This window comes from Corvus hawaiiensis, chromosome 11 (assembly GCF_020740725.1).
Source record: "Corvus hawaiiensis isolate bCorHaw1 chromosome 11, bCorHaw1.pri.cur, whole genome shotgun sequence".
Taxonomy (NCBI): Eukaryota; Metazoa; Chordata; class Aves; order Passeriformes; family Corvidae; genus Corvus; species Corvus hawaiiensis.
This window is the reverse complement of record NC_063223.1, coordinates 6,408,593-6,425,544: the sequence shown is the minus strand read 5'-3', so window position 1 is coordinate 6,425,544 and position 16,952 is coordinate 6,408,593. Positions and strand designations below refer to the sequence as shown.

At 41.6% G+C, this 16,952-nt stretch overlaps 1 protein-coding gene across 1 annotated transcript in view; it reads right to left on the bottom strand.

Annotated features, from left to right (window-relative positions):
* LOC125331634 (RING1 and YY1 binding protein) overlaps positions 1-16,952 on the bottom strand; it is a 42,729-nt gene that overhangs the window by 5,403 nt on the left and 20,374 nt on the right. Inside the window, exons 3-4 of the mRNA XM_048315870.1 lie at positions 2,753-2,929; positions 2,540-2,638 (exon numbers count right to left, since the gene is read on the bottom strand). Of these exons, the coding sequence (XP_048171827.1) occupies positions 2,540-2,638; positions 2,753-2,929 (276 nt within the window). The remainder of the gene's footprint in view (positions 1-2,539; positions 2,639-2,752; positions 2,930-16,952) is intronic.

Genomic DNA, 16,952 nt, shown 5'->3' with positions numbered 1-16,952 from the left:
TCCTCACCAAAAATGAAGTTACCGCACCAAAAATAGTATTTTCTTATCTAATCTAGGAGGCTGCTGCAATTTTAACAAGTACCACAGGAAAAGCATTTTTAATAGACAGAAAATACAAACAAAAACCAAAACACTGCTGTACTAGGCTAACACTCAGTAAAACTCCTACTTGCAGCAGCCCCTTTGCTCCGGGATCAGCCTTTCCAAGCCCGGAGCCGTGCTCTGGATTGCCGGGGCAGGGAGACGCGCCCACGCTGCACAGACACACGCACAGGAGCTGCCAAGCTGCACATGTAACCACGGGTGAGATGAGATGATGCCACCTCGATTGTGGCTTACAAGAAAGGCCAGCTGGCTCAGCAGGTTTTGGGGTTTCCGCCGGCGCTCCGGTACCGTCTCGGCAGATCCCCCGCATGGCCACCGGCGTTCCCGGAAGCGTAGTACAAGGACGTATCTTCCTCCCTGAGCCCCGAGTTCCTCTAGGAAACCCAGTCCTTCCTGTAATTTGCCTTGGTCATTTGTTTCCTCTTGTACTCAAAAAGAGCCAAAATGCTGGCCCAGATACCGGAACAGAGCCTGCTGCCTCCACCTTCCTACAGGGTTTGACGTGAACTCTGGCTATTGCTTGTTAAAAGGCAGCTCTCAGAGCTGTAATTAGTTTTAAAAAAAGAAAGAAAAAATGGAACTGCCCATGCATCTTTAAATGCCATGACAAAGTAACATGGAAGGGCTGTGGGAAGCAGGGCTGAGGTGCAGGATTTCCCCACAGCCCCACTCGGAAACATTCACATTGTCAGTTTCAGAACTGAGCCTTCTGACCATTTCTCCACGAGGCTTTCAGGGTTTCCCCTGTATACAGAGCTGATTAAGCACAGATGGAAAACACAATCTCTTCAATACATGCATACCATTTTTGCTTCTTATAGAAGGCAAAGGGATTGGCCCACTCATGTTATTTTGCAAAATTAAACACCCTGATGCTTCATGTTTATAGCGAAAAAGGTTTATAGCCAAATAAGTGAAGTGTTTCAAAACATTCAATCTGAAAGTACACAGGAAGGCATGGAATAAACCAAGATATTTTGTCAGCAACAGGCATGGTATCCAAGAAGTTTAAACAGGATTTCTTACAAACCCAGAGAGCCCTAGAAGACAATTTACAAAAAAACCCAAAACAACTGTTAAGCAATCTGGGCATGAAAAAAACTTGTAATTCTGTAAAAATCAGAAAAAGACTCTTGACAGCACTCCTGAGAACACTGAATTGCCAGAAAAGTTCCATGCAACGAAACACTTAAAAAGACAGTTTAAGTAGTAAAGGAGATGAGGTATCTTTTAAAAATATCCAGCTAGACCTGATACTATTAAGGCTTAATTAGGCCTGACAAAAGCTTGCCACGAAACACGGACTAAAAGACTTTGCAGTAGACAGAGTGACTCCTTTAATGAGTAAAAACAATTATTTGATGTAATCTCTCAATTAAATATTATGTCATTAGTCAAGTGCCTCAAGTCTCCTGCATCCTAAGTCTCAAAATAAGCACAATTTGAAGAAGAACAGGACAAGAAAAGAGTAACTGCAATAAAGCTGCCTCTCTGTAATCAAATCAGGAATGGACACTTCACTCTTTGGGGGCTGAGGAAGAGTTAACAGCAGTCCCTGGAAACAGCTCAGCCTTGTAGCACAGCAGATTTCACACTGCCCTCATTACATTCCAGTGGGTTACTGTGCAAATCATATTCCCTCTTACTAAAGATTTTCATGCTATTATTTAAAAACTTCCAAGAACAGAGTTTTCTGCAGTCACACCTTGCCAACTTGAATACCAACTGAACTGCCAACCATATTTCCCATGTGCTTTACATGTGTTTGCAGCTAATACTGCCTCAGTTCACGTGACTTCACTACAAAACACTTATTACAGCACATTTTAAAGAGAGACACAATTCTTATACAGCCCACACAGGCAAAGCACCCAGTTCAGTTCTGCCTCTTGTAGCTCTCAAGTTCAATAATATAAAAACTGTTTTGTGATGCTGAATTTTTGATTTAAATGGAAGAACAGTATAGGCAAGACTAGGAATAAACCTCTCTCCATACGCTCATTTCAAACTTTGACAAATACCAAACCAGCCATTTGTGCTTTTTGTTGATACCAAGATCCCAGCAAATCTGTTCATGTATACTTAGTTCCTGTATACTTGGAAAATTATCTTGACAATTACAGTGACTCAATTACGGATAAGGAAGTAAAAAAGTAACCTTTGTTACTGCTATCGAGCAATGATAAGAATTTGATATGATTGCTGGTTAATGTTTTTCCCCCACTGCGTTTACAGCCAACAGCATTACTACCCAATTGACAATACAATTATTTTAGCAGACAAATGAAAACTGAATGGACAACAGAATTAATATTTCCAAAGCCTGAATCTGTCCTCACTAGCAGTGTTCAAGAGATCATACATCAAAAAAAGAAGTGTTTGCTTTTTAACACAGTTCTCAGATACCACAGGCTGAGCTTCAGTCTAGAATTACCTTGAAGTGTGATTTGAGTCGCTGGTCTTTGTTGTAGTATTCCCAGACTGTATGCTGTTTGCTTCACTAGGAGGATCTTTCACAATATCTGACTTTGGTCTGTGAGAATTGGAGGCAAGAGAGAGATTACGATGTTGGTTTAACTGCACAATTAACCAATGCACAGCGCTACTGAAATCACATCCCATTTAATAGTGCATCCTTCACACTTACTTAGTCTTCTTGTTAGTGTTCTTCTTTGTAACACTTGGACTAATTTCCTTCTCTTTGTCAGGTTTTTCTTTGTCTTGTTTTTCCACTTTCTCCTTCTTCTCCTTCTTCGGTGGTGGTGGGGTTGCATATTGCTGAGCAACTTGTTGTGCCACCAACTGAGAGTTTATTCTAGGTTTTCTATAATGACAAGGAAAAGAGAGATCTATAGTCAGTTTAACAGAGTAAAAATAACTACACTGAGAGCAGTATGAAGATTTATTTCAGCAACCAGGGAAGAACACTCCACTTAAAGAACCAAATGGATGTCCTTACTTGATGTGAAGTACTACTGCTGTAACCAAACAAGACAGAAACGTTAAAAGAAAGAAATACTCTGAACTGCTGTTTCATCAGGTTTTAACATTTAACATTCTTAAGTATAATGCTCCCTTTCTTCATCTATGTCATGAAATCACGGCCAATATTTTGGGGAGACAACAGTGAAAAAGCAGCTTCCAAGAAGCTGCCAGCCATGCACTGTGGCTACATTTTAAGAAACAAAACAGAATGTGACAAAAAAGTTTCCTGATAACCATCAGCCTCCTTCATATCTCTCAATTTAATTTCTCAAATGAGCTTCTGGTTCAGCAGCAGCAAACCTTGCACAAATAACAAAGAACAAGAGAGGTAACTGAGCTGACTTTGTCCCGTGGGCCAGGCCCGAAGCCGGCTGGCAGGAGCACAGGAGACAAGTGGGCATTCACACTTGCACTGGGAACGGCCGTGCCAGCCTCCGACACACCATCCTCACACCATTGTCTGCAGTCCCCAGTGTGCTCAGACAAGAACCACGTGCAAACTGCCCTTCAAATGCTGCTTCCACTGCAAGTTATGGCTTACATAGAGAGGAGCTTCACATGTAACCAATACCTTGGTTATTGATCCTCAGATATCCCACAGGAATTGGTACCTCTGTCTCTCCTGCATTCCTCATCCAAACTCTAATGCCCTCTCTTGACAGCTAGAAAACTTCCCCCCCAGCATATCACAAAGCAATTTATACTCTGAATACTCTGACTATTCATGATCAATTTGATCCCTTCAACTTGCTAGAAAGATCTATGCTCCCTGCATCCACACAGCTTGTGAGAGAGGAACAAAAACAGGTAATCAGCTCCATTACTCATCCATAATAAACCAAATACTAATCACAACAGTTACTCAGGCTTGTCCAGAGCTGTTAAATTGTTCATAAATACAACTCAAATTTTGTACGTAGATCAGACTACAACAGATTGTCAGTGAAAGCTGCACCCAAATACCATCAGCTCTACAGCTGGCACACAGAACCCCAGGGGTTTGTGCTGCAGAGCTCTGTACCTGTACCCAGCTTTTACTACAAACATCTAGAGAGATTTCAAGCACCTACTTAGTGGTTTGATGTGTTGAAAACAAGTATAAAACATTAATTGCTCGCACGTAACATTTACACTGAGAGATGATACACACAATGGAACACACAGAGAATTTCTACGCCCTGTCACGGGAAAATCCAAATAGCTGCTAAGACTCTCTTGGTACTGGTCTCCTGTATAATGGTACCAAGATGTTCTTGCTGAAGCCAGATATGCCCAAGTATCTCACTTCTCTTCCACAGATTATTATAAAGTCTATGCAACAGGTTGTAATCAGGCCCCTGAGCCCCTGACCCATCTCAACACCTGGCATTTGGACTTCTTACCCAACAAAGAAACTAACTCAGTTGATGCTACAATCTGCACGTACATCTGAGTGAACAATGATCTGGTCTTCAGCCTTAAATGACTGTGATACTGAAACGTTTTGTAGATCAGACCAAGCAGTTACCTGTTACACAGAACAGTGAAGATATTAGTATCCTTGAAATCCAGTACACAGCAATTTCTGTCTGTATGACTGAGAATAAACACATAAAAAGAAATGGTTTGGTTACATGGAAAAGATTTTCAGATTGATGCAACCACACTAAAAGCTGACAACAGTAACTTGTGTCAAGCAACCTGCTCCCCGCCTACTGAAAAAAAGATAAAATGGCAAGAAATCTTCAAAGAGAGGGCAGATACCATCTCCCTGCATGATTATACATGATTAACCCCACTGCTTGAAGCTGCCACTTCTGCCCAGACTTAGTTATTTGCTGTTTACACAACCAGCTAAGTCAGAAACCCAAGCCATTCATGGGAAATCCCATTTCATGAATCTGAGTTTTTCCCACTTTGCACAACTCTGATGTGCTGCTAGTGATGTGATTTCCAAGCCTTGTGCCTAACCTGTGCAGCTGCCCTTCCTGCTGCAGGAGTGTTGCACTGCTTGAACAGAGATACAAATTTTAAAATGAGAACTAAAATAAAAACCAAACCCACATAGATACGTCCCACCGTATTTCCCTAGAGAAGGCTGGAATGGCAGAAGGACCAGCCTTAAAGCACTCCTGAGGGGACGCTGCCCTGTGCTCTTCTCATCCGTGGCTGTGACAGCACACTGCATTTATTAAGTTTTATCAGTTTCTGGCCAGCCATGCACCTAACCAGCACAACTTCTCCAAAATCCTTATTTACATATTCCCTCTTACCCACCAGGATGGCTTGCTGGTGAGGGCAAAGCCAAAACTGGAAGGGAAGAGAGTGGGAAGCAAGCAGGGACCTGTGGGAAGGAGAACCAGCCCTGCCCATGGGGTCCCTCCTGCCATGAGGAAGGGAGCACAAAGCTGCTGAGACTTTGGTCAACACTGAGCATCTTTCAAGATCTGCTGCACTACTGATGCCTTTTCCTGGTCTTAAAATCAAGAGTCAAACATGGTTAGAAGGGGAAAAGGGATTTTACCTTGGTATTTATTTTAAGGATCCTTAGGTGCACACATCTAGGTCAAGTGCACTGAAATGCCCACTGCAATACACACCCCCAAAAGATCTGGTACAACATTATAGGTGTTACTAACTAGCACATCTATCAAAGATTCCCCAGTGAGAGGCTCGAGTGAGCCCCCCTCCCCAAGGAGCCTTCCCCTGGATGGTTCTATCTCAGTTTACAGAATGTGTTCTGGAGAGGACTTTGGGGTCTGGGGCACACTGATCCCCAGCTACGAAGCTTCTGAGATGTTGAGTCTCCTGGCTGAACAAACAAGGCCAAGAATGTAGGCAAAAAGCACCAAGAATATAGAAGTTGTAAAAAAGGTATAACAGGGGTATAAAAGAAAAGGCAAAAAAAATCTTCATGGCATCACTACAAGAACAGATTTTTTAAAAAATAATGCAAATAACCCAACAACTTTCCAGTTCCTAATCTGACTGTTTCACGCATGCCAGCAGCAAGCTTAGGAAAAGGGTAAAAATCAGGTAATTTAAGTAACTGCATAGTAATAATAATAATAATAGGAGTAACAAAATCCTTCAAGTAAGGCCCACGCTGCCACAACAGCCAGGACACACTGGTTAAAAGCCCTTTACTAAACAGCCAAGCAAAGCAAGTTGAGCAGCACATTTTTAACCACAGCAAACTCTAACCATAGGAACCACAATTGAGTAAAGCAGCTGCAACATCCAAAACTTACTCCAAGTTTCCCTGCCTACCAAAAATTATTTATTTGGCCACCTCCAAAGAGAATGCTTCAACCCAGATACACCACTATTATATTAAAGTAGTTATCACTTAAGCAGAACTATCTGAACAGAAAGTTGCAACTACTTCTGAACTTTATTTGTAAGAATGAACAGCTACAGAAACAAATGCTAACCATTTTTCATCCCAAAATCTTCTCATCAGTTTACTTTCTGCAACATTAAAATGTTCAAGTGCACAGAGAATACATCTAAGTGACAAAAATCAAGTTCTAACTCAGCCTCTTCAAGCTTTCTAACCAGCACTCATGCTCAAGGAACAATTATGTTATAACCTACTATAAGGTTGGAAGTATCAACACTACTCACAACTCACAGCTAAAAAGATCAACTTCCCAAAAATCATCTGAAGAGATGCAATACTTAGCGTTAGACTTAGTTCTTGAATTTTCAGTGCAAGTATCTGAAATAGGTGTGTTTTCTCCTACCTGAACTTCTTTATGACAGTAAACTTATGCTTTGCTTGGGCAATTTTCCCCTAATTTAGGTGACAGCCTGAGTAAAGACTGGGTAAAGATCCAACGCTGATGTGACAAAAAAAATGCACATAATTTTTCTTTTTACAACATGAAGAGGATTGCTTTCTCCCCCTCTAAAACTAAGAGCAATTAAAGAAAATTAAACTGTGCTCTCAAAGTTATGTACAGACAAATAAATTGTTTCACATTAATTGAACTGTAGTTTACCCCCCAGGAGCAGATATTTGCACAACTCATGACCTCTGCAGCAAGGACATGCTGCTGCATGAAAAAGCTAAAATATATTTGTCTGCTCTAAGAATGGCTGTGGCACCTGGGTCTCTTCACCATCAACTCCAGTAAATGATACACACAAATAATCTTTACTGTCTTTTAGTAACAGACTTCACAGAAACATTGTGCCTGCAAATATATACTATATGCAAATACACAAATATATATATACACTATATGCAAATATTGTACCCTCAGATTGCCATGTGAAGTGACACTGGGATGTTTCACTCATGGGAAGTGGAATAAACACAGGACTTTTCTGAAGGGCTCACTACTTACATTGCTGCGTTCTTTTAATAAATTAAAACTTTAAAAGCAAACTGTAACTTTAAGGTTCTGGCACGTAGTGTTTTACTACTTGCATTTCCTTCTGTAACTCAAAGCTTCCCTTTAAAGCCTGTCTCAGAACCAAATCCAAAGCACAGACACCCAGGAATTCTGCTGCTCCACTCGTAACCCTACAACCAGGCTTTGGAGTGCAGAGCACAAATCACCACACATCCAACATGGGAGTTACTCAGACACGGATTTCAAGAGGGATATAAGAGGATAAGCTGCACCTCATTTTTCATGGGACTCTAATTTCTGTATCTGTTTGGGATTTCTCTGGCCCCTCTGCCTTGAGAAAAGGGAAGGCACCTGTCTCCTGCAGACACCACAGAACAGGGAAGTGACTGGGCTTTATCCCTGCAGCAACACAGACCTTGAGGGACTCCAGCAATCCCTGGGAACGTGGATCTAATTACAACTGCTCTGACTTCCCTACAACTATGTTATCAGAAGAATGAAAGTGGCATCGAGTGGGATTTCAGAGTCAAAAGCCTCATGTAACATGAAGTAGGGAGGATTTGGATAATTTCATGCTGTTCTGGCTTTGATGCACGTGGTGATACCAGCCGACCTCTGCGCGGCTCCGCGGCTCTTTGAGAAAATGTGTTTCACGCACTGTGCAGTGTGAAGTACATGATTATTTTAATAACCCCAGTCACACATGAATATATCTTTGCTCAAAGAAAAACAAGAAAAAATAGACTAAGAGTATTTACAGTGTTTATAAAACAGTGCCAAAACAATAATACAACAAGCATCCTTCTGAGCATGAAGCAGGATTAGAAACTAACCCATGAGCACAAACTAAATTAACATCCCCTCAAAAGAATTTTACATCCAGAAGAACCAAAGCTTTGGAGGAATTAAGCTATAAACATGATAGGGTGAGCCCTCATTCCATATTTTCCAGCTCATTTGTGATGACCACATGGTCCTTTTTAGCAACAAGAAAAAGGATGAACGGACACATCATCCTTAGAGTAGAACTGCAAAGCAGTATGGAAGCTGCATACATTTATCTTGAGTTCTCCATGTGATCCAGGACCACAAAACAACAACAACAGTAAAAGAAGACTAGAAGGACAACTGCAAATATGTGACTGAGCAATATTTTGCTTAAAGAACAGATTTTTCCTTTAACGTTGATGTGCTAGCACTGTGTTTTTATTTAGAAGACAGATGTTTAAAAATACAGAAGTTCATCTAAGGAACACCCACTTGTGGGCCCCAGGTGTTGGGAACAGCAACATGTTCGAAAGACTCCAAGTCTAAGTCTGAATATTTTAGAAAAAACATGAAAGAAAGTAACAGCTTCACATAAAGCAAGCAACTGTTTGTCACAAAATAAACTAAGTACATTTAAAAGTGTACAGCCACCTCCAAAAACTGTTCAACTGTTCAGTCCTCCTTGACCATCCAGACCCTGTCTTCTACCTCCTCCTCAGAGTCACGAACAGGCAACTGAGATAAAGAAGCCTCAGCTTTGCTGATAACTATTCCCGGCCATGGCAACAAACCTTGAGCTGTTCACATTTCAGAAGAGTGTTTTCAACTTTTTGTTTGTCCACCAGAGGTTTTTAGACTTCAGGTCACTTCTCACAGATGGAACAATCCTTCCCCCCCCACACCTCATCCCATACTTACGTTTGTAAACTTTAAAGAGCTCAAAATTATTTGCAGTAGTTAATACTTAGTGGGCTCACACAAAGCTGCCAGGTCTCTTTTTGGACGAAAACCTGCTTTTCTTCTATTTTTCCCACTTTTCTTTTGACTCAAATAAGAATGAGAAAGTTATTAAATGAAATGCAAGCTGTCACCTGCATATATGGAAGAGGACAGGCATTCTTTGTTGCTGGGAAGTGTCTGGTCAGTGCCACCAGAGGAGAGTTGAGACTCTGAATGATGCCTGTAAAAAGAATACGCAATTCTTGCTTGCTACAGGAGCCTCAGCATTACTGATTTTTAAATACTTGGGCATGTTTATGAATCAAAGAGTATAAATAAAAGAGATTTATTCCCAGAGTTGTCACTGCACAGATTCTACAGCTCACGTTTCTGATTTTTTTTTTTAGCAAAAACATGCAAAAACAGTTCTAAGAGACTCCCAGCATTGCTCTATAAACTATGTCACTATGACTGCTCAACAGCACAGTGTTACAGGTTTTCCAATACTTTTACAGTTCTTTGTTAATATACATTGTTCCAAATAATCCCATTACAAAAGTCTAAAGTCACGGCTGTAAGATATTTTTGGAAGCAGTTTGACCAGAATTTTGCCACCCCAAAGTGGAGTACTCACAGAACTCCTCAAAACACCCATTCTAATACAATACAGAACTGGAAACTGCAAATACTATTTGCTGACACCACCACAAATCCAAACATGAAAGTGAATCTGGACCATTCACCTCCTATCAAATTAAGAAACATCTTATATGGTGCTTCTTGCACAGCTGGACTTAGGACCTGGTAGGCTGCCAGCAAGAAAGAAGCCCTGAGCCAGAGAATGGGGCTATTTGGGATATTGTTGGAAAATTTTCAGCAGAGAAGCAACACTGCATTTTTGCAACCATTTGGCCTCTCTTTTGGTTTGTTTTGGGGTCTTTTTCCACAGGGAAATTGACAAATCACAGAGCAGGTTTTCTGGTTAAAAAGGGCTGAACCTGAGTGACCACAAACCTGGGTCTGCTCTACCAAGTCCCATGGGCTTTGCTCCTTGTCCATGACTATCACAGAACACTATAAAATCATTCAAAAAGGGATATCTAACACTGTGTAGTGTACGTGTTTTGGACCACAGGTTTATCCTGACATGCCTCTGTGGAGGGTTCCTGATACCAGGCAGTTTCAAGACAGCAGCGAACAGCAGCTTCTGTACACTCTGGAGAACAGGGAGCCAAAAGCAAGAGTTAAACAGAAGTTGTTCTTCAGACTTCTTTGCTACCAGAGCGAGGATTGGAAATAACAGTGATGATGAGTAACAACACTGAGTATCAGTTATTGGAACAGAGCCTGACGTTTACTTAAGCGCTAATACCGTGAAATTTAACTTACAGTGTCTGCAGGAGGCAAAACAAAAGTCATGCTGAAGTTCTGGAAGAAAAGCTGCTGTTTCAGAGGAAAAGCCTGCCTGGAAGCACAGTCGGTGCTGGCAGCCTCACCTGCCTGCTCACCTGTGGCACCCATCTAAGCAGATCATTTCATATCTTATCTGAACTAATGAGTGCCAGCAAAAGCCCCGAGGCTGCCCAGCAGAGGCTCATCCCACAACTGCTGTCTCTGACTAGTCCAAATCCCTGGAAAAGGCTTGCTTGGAAGCTCCCAGCCAGTCCCAGGCCCATCCCTGGAGCTGCAGCCCCCACACCTGCATGGTGCCCAGCTTCCCGTCAGTGGGCAGCGCAGGAGCTCTGGGTGTGTATAAGCAAATATATTCACACACCACACCCAGCAGGACAGTGCTGAAGAGCTGTGTACTCTTAGTAAGGATTGTTCTGTGTTTGTCTGCTGGAATTAACTTCCAATAGGAACGTCTTTTAAGGACTAGAGTGGGGAAATGTGTGAAATAGCTTTTTCTGCCTTCATTAGAAAAGTAACATTTCCTTAAATAAGGAGTCCAACACGCTTCTAAATTAGTGTAAAATTAGTAAAGAATTGGCAAAACACCAAATTTACCATGTTTTAAGACCATTTTTGTCTCATTTGATGGGGAAGCAGAACTGTCCAAGTGATCACAACTTCGTTATGCTTACAAATAGTATAAAATTACTACTTCTGATTCATGACTATATACAAAATATTCCATCCCAGGGAGTGTTCAAGGCCAAGCTAGATGAGGCTTTAAGCAACCTGGTCTAGTGGAAGGTGTCCCTGCCCATGGCAGGGGGTTGGAACAAGATGGCCTTTAAGGTACCTTTCCCACCCAAACCATTCCAGGACTCTATGACTCTGTAAGACAAAAGTACATAGCCAGAAGTACAATTTTTCAAATGATTCCTTGCTCCATTATTTTACTAAAAAAAAAAAAAAGAATTCTAGGAAGATTTTTTTCATAATCCATTTAAAAAACAAAAATCATAAATTAAGAAAATGCAGCACAATACATCTCTTCTGCTTAAAACAAAACTTACAATATGTAATAGATTAAAATGGCATCAATGCCCAGTTGCAACATCACCCTAAATTCCAGCTGAACAAAAACAACTTGACAACTCCCCTTCTTGCCCTCTACCACCAGCAGTAGTTAGGTCCATGGCTATGCATTCCAGAAAGAGCATTGCTTCCTATTAATTTATTGCATTTACAGGGAAGTTCTACAGCAGCAGAAAAATTGTGTGAATACACACAAAAACCACAACTGAAATGAGAAGCAACTGTAAATGCAAAGATCATCCCAAGCCCAAACTTGAAAGGATGGCCTTGAGATTCCAAAATCATTCTGCTTAGGTATGCAAATTTCCTTGGTCACCAATAATTTTAGTTCTACGTTGCAAGTGCTGCACAAGCTTCATTTCTGGAAACTTACTGCAACTGCCCTGCTCATGCTATTGACCCATCACAGATCTACTTGGAGCTTCAGCTTAACCCATCACTGAAAACTCCAATCGGTACTTCATACACCAAAGAGTAAAATTTATCACGCAGCTGCTTCTGGTGTTTTCATCTATGGCCATACCTTACTGCAAAATACCAAATGTTCCATGATTTACAGGGACTTACAAAGTTGTTATGGAAAATCACTGATCTCAGCACAAAATTTACTTGCCTACAAGCACCAGAATGATGATAAAACTAAGGCCTTTTTACTTGCTTGACAAAAATAAGCTGCTCTCACTAGCAAAAATTTGAAAACAGTTCATAAAGCTGGCAGCAACCAAGATGTGTATAATAAAATACACAGATTTACAACAAAAACAATTACTTAAAATACTTCTTCTTATTTAACTGTTTATTAAGTTATGTGTAATCTTGAGAAAAGCAAACTGGCTTAAAACTTCCTGGTGAGTAACAAAGTGCAGTTGGCAGCATGAGGGGATAAATGAGTCTGATAAAAATTTAACATGCAGATTCCCCAAAGCAGCTGCTCATGGTTATTGGATTATAAATTCAAATAACAAAAATATGAGGTAAATAATAGTTTTTAGCACTAAAGCTAGAAACTAGGAATACTAGGCTTGATGTTTTAAAAGTACCTTATCACTGCTGCCAATATATGTATTTCTGTTTCAGACACTGAAATCCTGACCAGTAATGGAAATTGTCACGTATAATCGAGCTTGACATGTCCCATCTGTGAGCATCTGCCTCCAGGTTTTGGGACACTCAAGTCTCACACTTCAAAATCACAGCAGGAGGGAGACCAAACTTGGAAAACAAGGAACAAAAAGGAGAGATGTGGAGAAAATGAGCTCCCCACAAAAAAACCCATATGTCAGTCACATTCTCAAGTTGATCCCCTATAATTAGTCCAGAATTTGGAGAATAATGCTTAAATACACATAATATTTACTGTTTGAGAAATGCAAATCACTTCAATACCCAACCAGTGGATAGAGAGGCACAATGGCTTTTCTTAAAAACAATGAAAGAACTTCTACTAAGCAACTCTCAAAAAGCACCCTCCAAATATGTGGGCTGGTTTATCAGAGCAAAATTCTGCTATGCTTGCATGATGCTGGAGTACTCTACTCTTAAAAATGAACACTTCTCTATCATTTACCAACCAGGATAAGTCCAGATAGAAGCAAAATGAGAAACTACCATTTCTACAACAGATTCTGAATAGACTTAATAGGCCCTAAATCTCTAGGGATGCCATAAAAAAAGAAAAAAAAAAAAAACCAATTGAGCAAGGCAGTAATTTTAATTCAGCTACATCAGACACTGCAGGCTTTACCTAAATGAGCAAAACCTGCAAGCCAAACCTCCTTTTTATTAAAAGAACATCAATGATAGGATTTCCTTTCATATGAAAGCAACATTTCAAGAGCCCTTGAACAGCCAGGAATGCAGCTTTATGACAAAGCCCCAGCCTGCAGCAGCCGTGCACTTTGAGACAGACATCAGGGCTGCTCCAAGGTGGAGCAGACACTGCCCGGCAAGCAGCACAGGGAGCTGGTCCCACTGGTACCAGTAAGTGGTACCCCACCTACTCCCTCACACCTCTGTCCCAGCACCATCAGCAGTGAAAAGGTCACTGCCAGTGGTTCAGAGAAAACCCCACTGCTCAATTATCCAGCTTGCTTTTCTAAACACGCCAAGAAATGAAAGCTGCTCTGAAGGACGGGGCAGGCAGACATGCGTTTTCAAAAGGCCACCATGTGCTCAGAGGAGCTCTTTTTCCCCATTGTGTTCTCTGAACACAATGTGATAAGTGAACACAGATGTAGCAGTGACATTTGGGGGTGTCCGGCTCCAGCAATCCTGCACACGCTGCTGCTGCCCAGGAAAGCCGCGGGGAAAGTCAGGCTGCCGTCGATAGCTGCCGTGCAGGCACCGTGGGAACACCACAGCCCCACAGCACAGAAACTTTTGCTTTCAGAATTATTACTCCTGGGCATGAGGAATTGACCCAGATGGTTTCAAAATTTGCCAGGAAACAATATTACAATACTCAGTTTGAAAGCTCTTCCTCCCACTAGCTAGAAAGCCTTAGAAGAAGCTACTTAGTAAACTTTGGTTCCCACTTGGAGTACCAGTGTGAGTTACCTGTATGTGCCTAGTATGATGTAGGACAATGCAACAACTACCTTTGTAAATAAAAAACTAACAGAAAGTGCTCTCCTACACAACAAAAAGCCAGGAATAACTAATTACAACAACAGAAACATTTCCGAGTTCTCCACAAGCCAACTTCTGATCTGCGGATAACAATGATAACTACTTGTCCAGACAAACTCATTTTTCAAGAAAGTTCTCAGATAAGATTATCTTGAGCATAAAATGCTGATTTTATTGTCCTACCACTGTTTTCATCCTGATGACTCCTATTTTGCAGCTTTGCACATACTCACGTGGCTTGTGTTTATTTGTACATACATGAACACACCCAACCAAAATCCTGAATTGCCATCAGTCTGGTACAAGTCCCAAGGAGGGAAAGCAAGCGAATTCAGTGAAGAGTTCCTTTCCCCCCACTTCTTAATTCTTCCAAACAACTCTGGTGTTCCATCCTGGAGAAGTGGTTAGTCTCACTGAAAACTACCGGTTACACTGTGATCCTGCGCCAGCGGCAAATCACTCCAACTGCCCTGGCACCATCATTTAAAGTCATTTTCCATTTAAAGACTCTCACATCAGCACCAGCACAGCCTTTCATTACCCATCCCACTTAATACCCACAATCTCTCCACAGCTCACTCGCTCGGTCTCCACTGACCAGGCAGCACACAGAGACTGATGTGCGGATTACTGGGTTTCCTAATGCTTCTCTCCCCGCTGGCCGAGCACGGAGCTCTTGGCAGCCTGCCTGACCCGCAACACGTGTGGGTTTGTCAGCCTAATGCACTCTGTCATGCGCACAGTCTCGGCGCGAAGCGGGCCCCAACAGTGTGTGCGTGGCCACAGCCAACGGCTCCCAACACTTCCAGGTACTTCACTTCCCAGCACTGGTGGAAAAGGAGGTACAGAAGTGAGTGTCTGGGTGTTTGCCACCGTTTGATTTCCGAGAGGCAAATACATGAGGTAAGAACAGCAGCATCCAGCATGATCCTTTAACAAAAGCTGGAGAGTCAACACAAGGCTTTCTCATACAAAACATCCGTCCTAGCTTGACTGTTGTCTTGCAATGACTCAAAATCTGCCCAATGAGAACATAGATCTGAGTAATTTCTTTTTATACAACCTACCTTCCGCTAAACTAAACAATGACAGTGAAAATTCAAAGATATGTGCTCAAAAATTATTTGTGACCTAGTCAGCTGTCACTCATGGATTTAAGGGGTTGTTGTTAAACTATCCCTATGCCTGCCAATTAGTCAGGGCAGAAAGAAATGAGGCTTGGGCATTTTTCTGTATAAAAGATATACTGAGGTAATTTCAGGTGTGAGACAATGCATCAGCCCTGTAAATCCCACTGTAAATTCTTACAGGATGAATATACCACAGGAAATACCACCAACATGCAAATAGCAAATAAATGCAAATTTACCATCATGTATAACTAAGAAGTGTCATGAAAGTGAAACTGGTTTGTAGATGAATGAAATACAGAAACCGGCAGAGATGTTACTTGGAAATTGAAGAAAAGAATACTCAGAACACAGCTGAAGTTTCACTTCCTCTGTACAACAGAAGGGAACAGAAAGCTCAAGAACAGCTTGGCACATCCTCTACAACCTCCTCAGACAACACACACTGCCCTGACACACCAAGGCTTTCTACTGTGTATCTGATGTCATGTTACAGATATTTTGTGAATTATAACAGCAAGAAAAGATAAAAACTACCAACTATGTAACTAAATACAGGGATTTTTAGACAACATATCACAAACTTTTTTTTGTGCTAATAAACACATACCAACTATTTTAGAACAGCAAACATGGTAACAAAACAACTAAAGGAAAGACACTAGTAAGCTGGGTTGGGTTCTGGTTGAAATGAATCATCCAGCTCCCAGCATCACAATACCCAGGCACCTCAGTCTCAGGTGTATTTATTAAGATACCCCTTGGTTAGGGTTTTTTCCTTTTAACTACAGGGGAAGTTTTTTTTGAGCTCTGAGACTACACCCCACTGGTGATACACATCTACTAGATTAGAGAAATTACTCGCTTCCGGATTTACAAAAATGACTCAGTGGGATTCTACTATGTTATGCTGCTTCCTCCTCTAATTTCTTACTGGATTTGTGCAGCTAAATGCTTATCACTAGAATTTCCAAGTTAAAGCAAGCTAAAAACAGAACCTTGTTTTTACTCGAATGCATTGCGGAAAACTGAGTTGAGCAACCACTTCCTAAGGAGCTCCTACCCGCACTCTGCACCAAAACTGGGGAGTATAAGAGCACAAGCTTTGGGGTTGGCATAACTTTGTGAGCAATCACACACATATGAACCATCTAGAGGAAAAACAAGAAAATATTTCTCATCACCATCTCTTTTCATAATCTCCGGGGTCACTTTGAGCAGCAGCAAGCGCCAGGATTCAAACCAAACAAGCCTTCCCCATCTGTCTGCACTGCCTACATGAAACAGCCCTGCCTGTTCCTGCCATTCCTGCTTCCCAAACCCACCTATTCCCCCTTGATGAGCCCACAAAGCCAGAGGGGTTGGCACAGCGCAGTAGCAGCTTTGTCATTCATGATGAACACCAAGGAAGGTTCTGAGTACTGAAGCCCCAGCAGGAGTGGGGCTGTAAATACAGCCTGACCTGGAACCCAAAACGTCTGCTGACATCTTTAAAAGCTGAGTAGTAACTTGGAAAAACTTGCAGGCTTAAGCTGACTACCTGAAATTGGTCACTACTAAAAACACTGGGGTA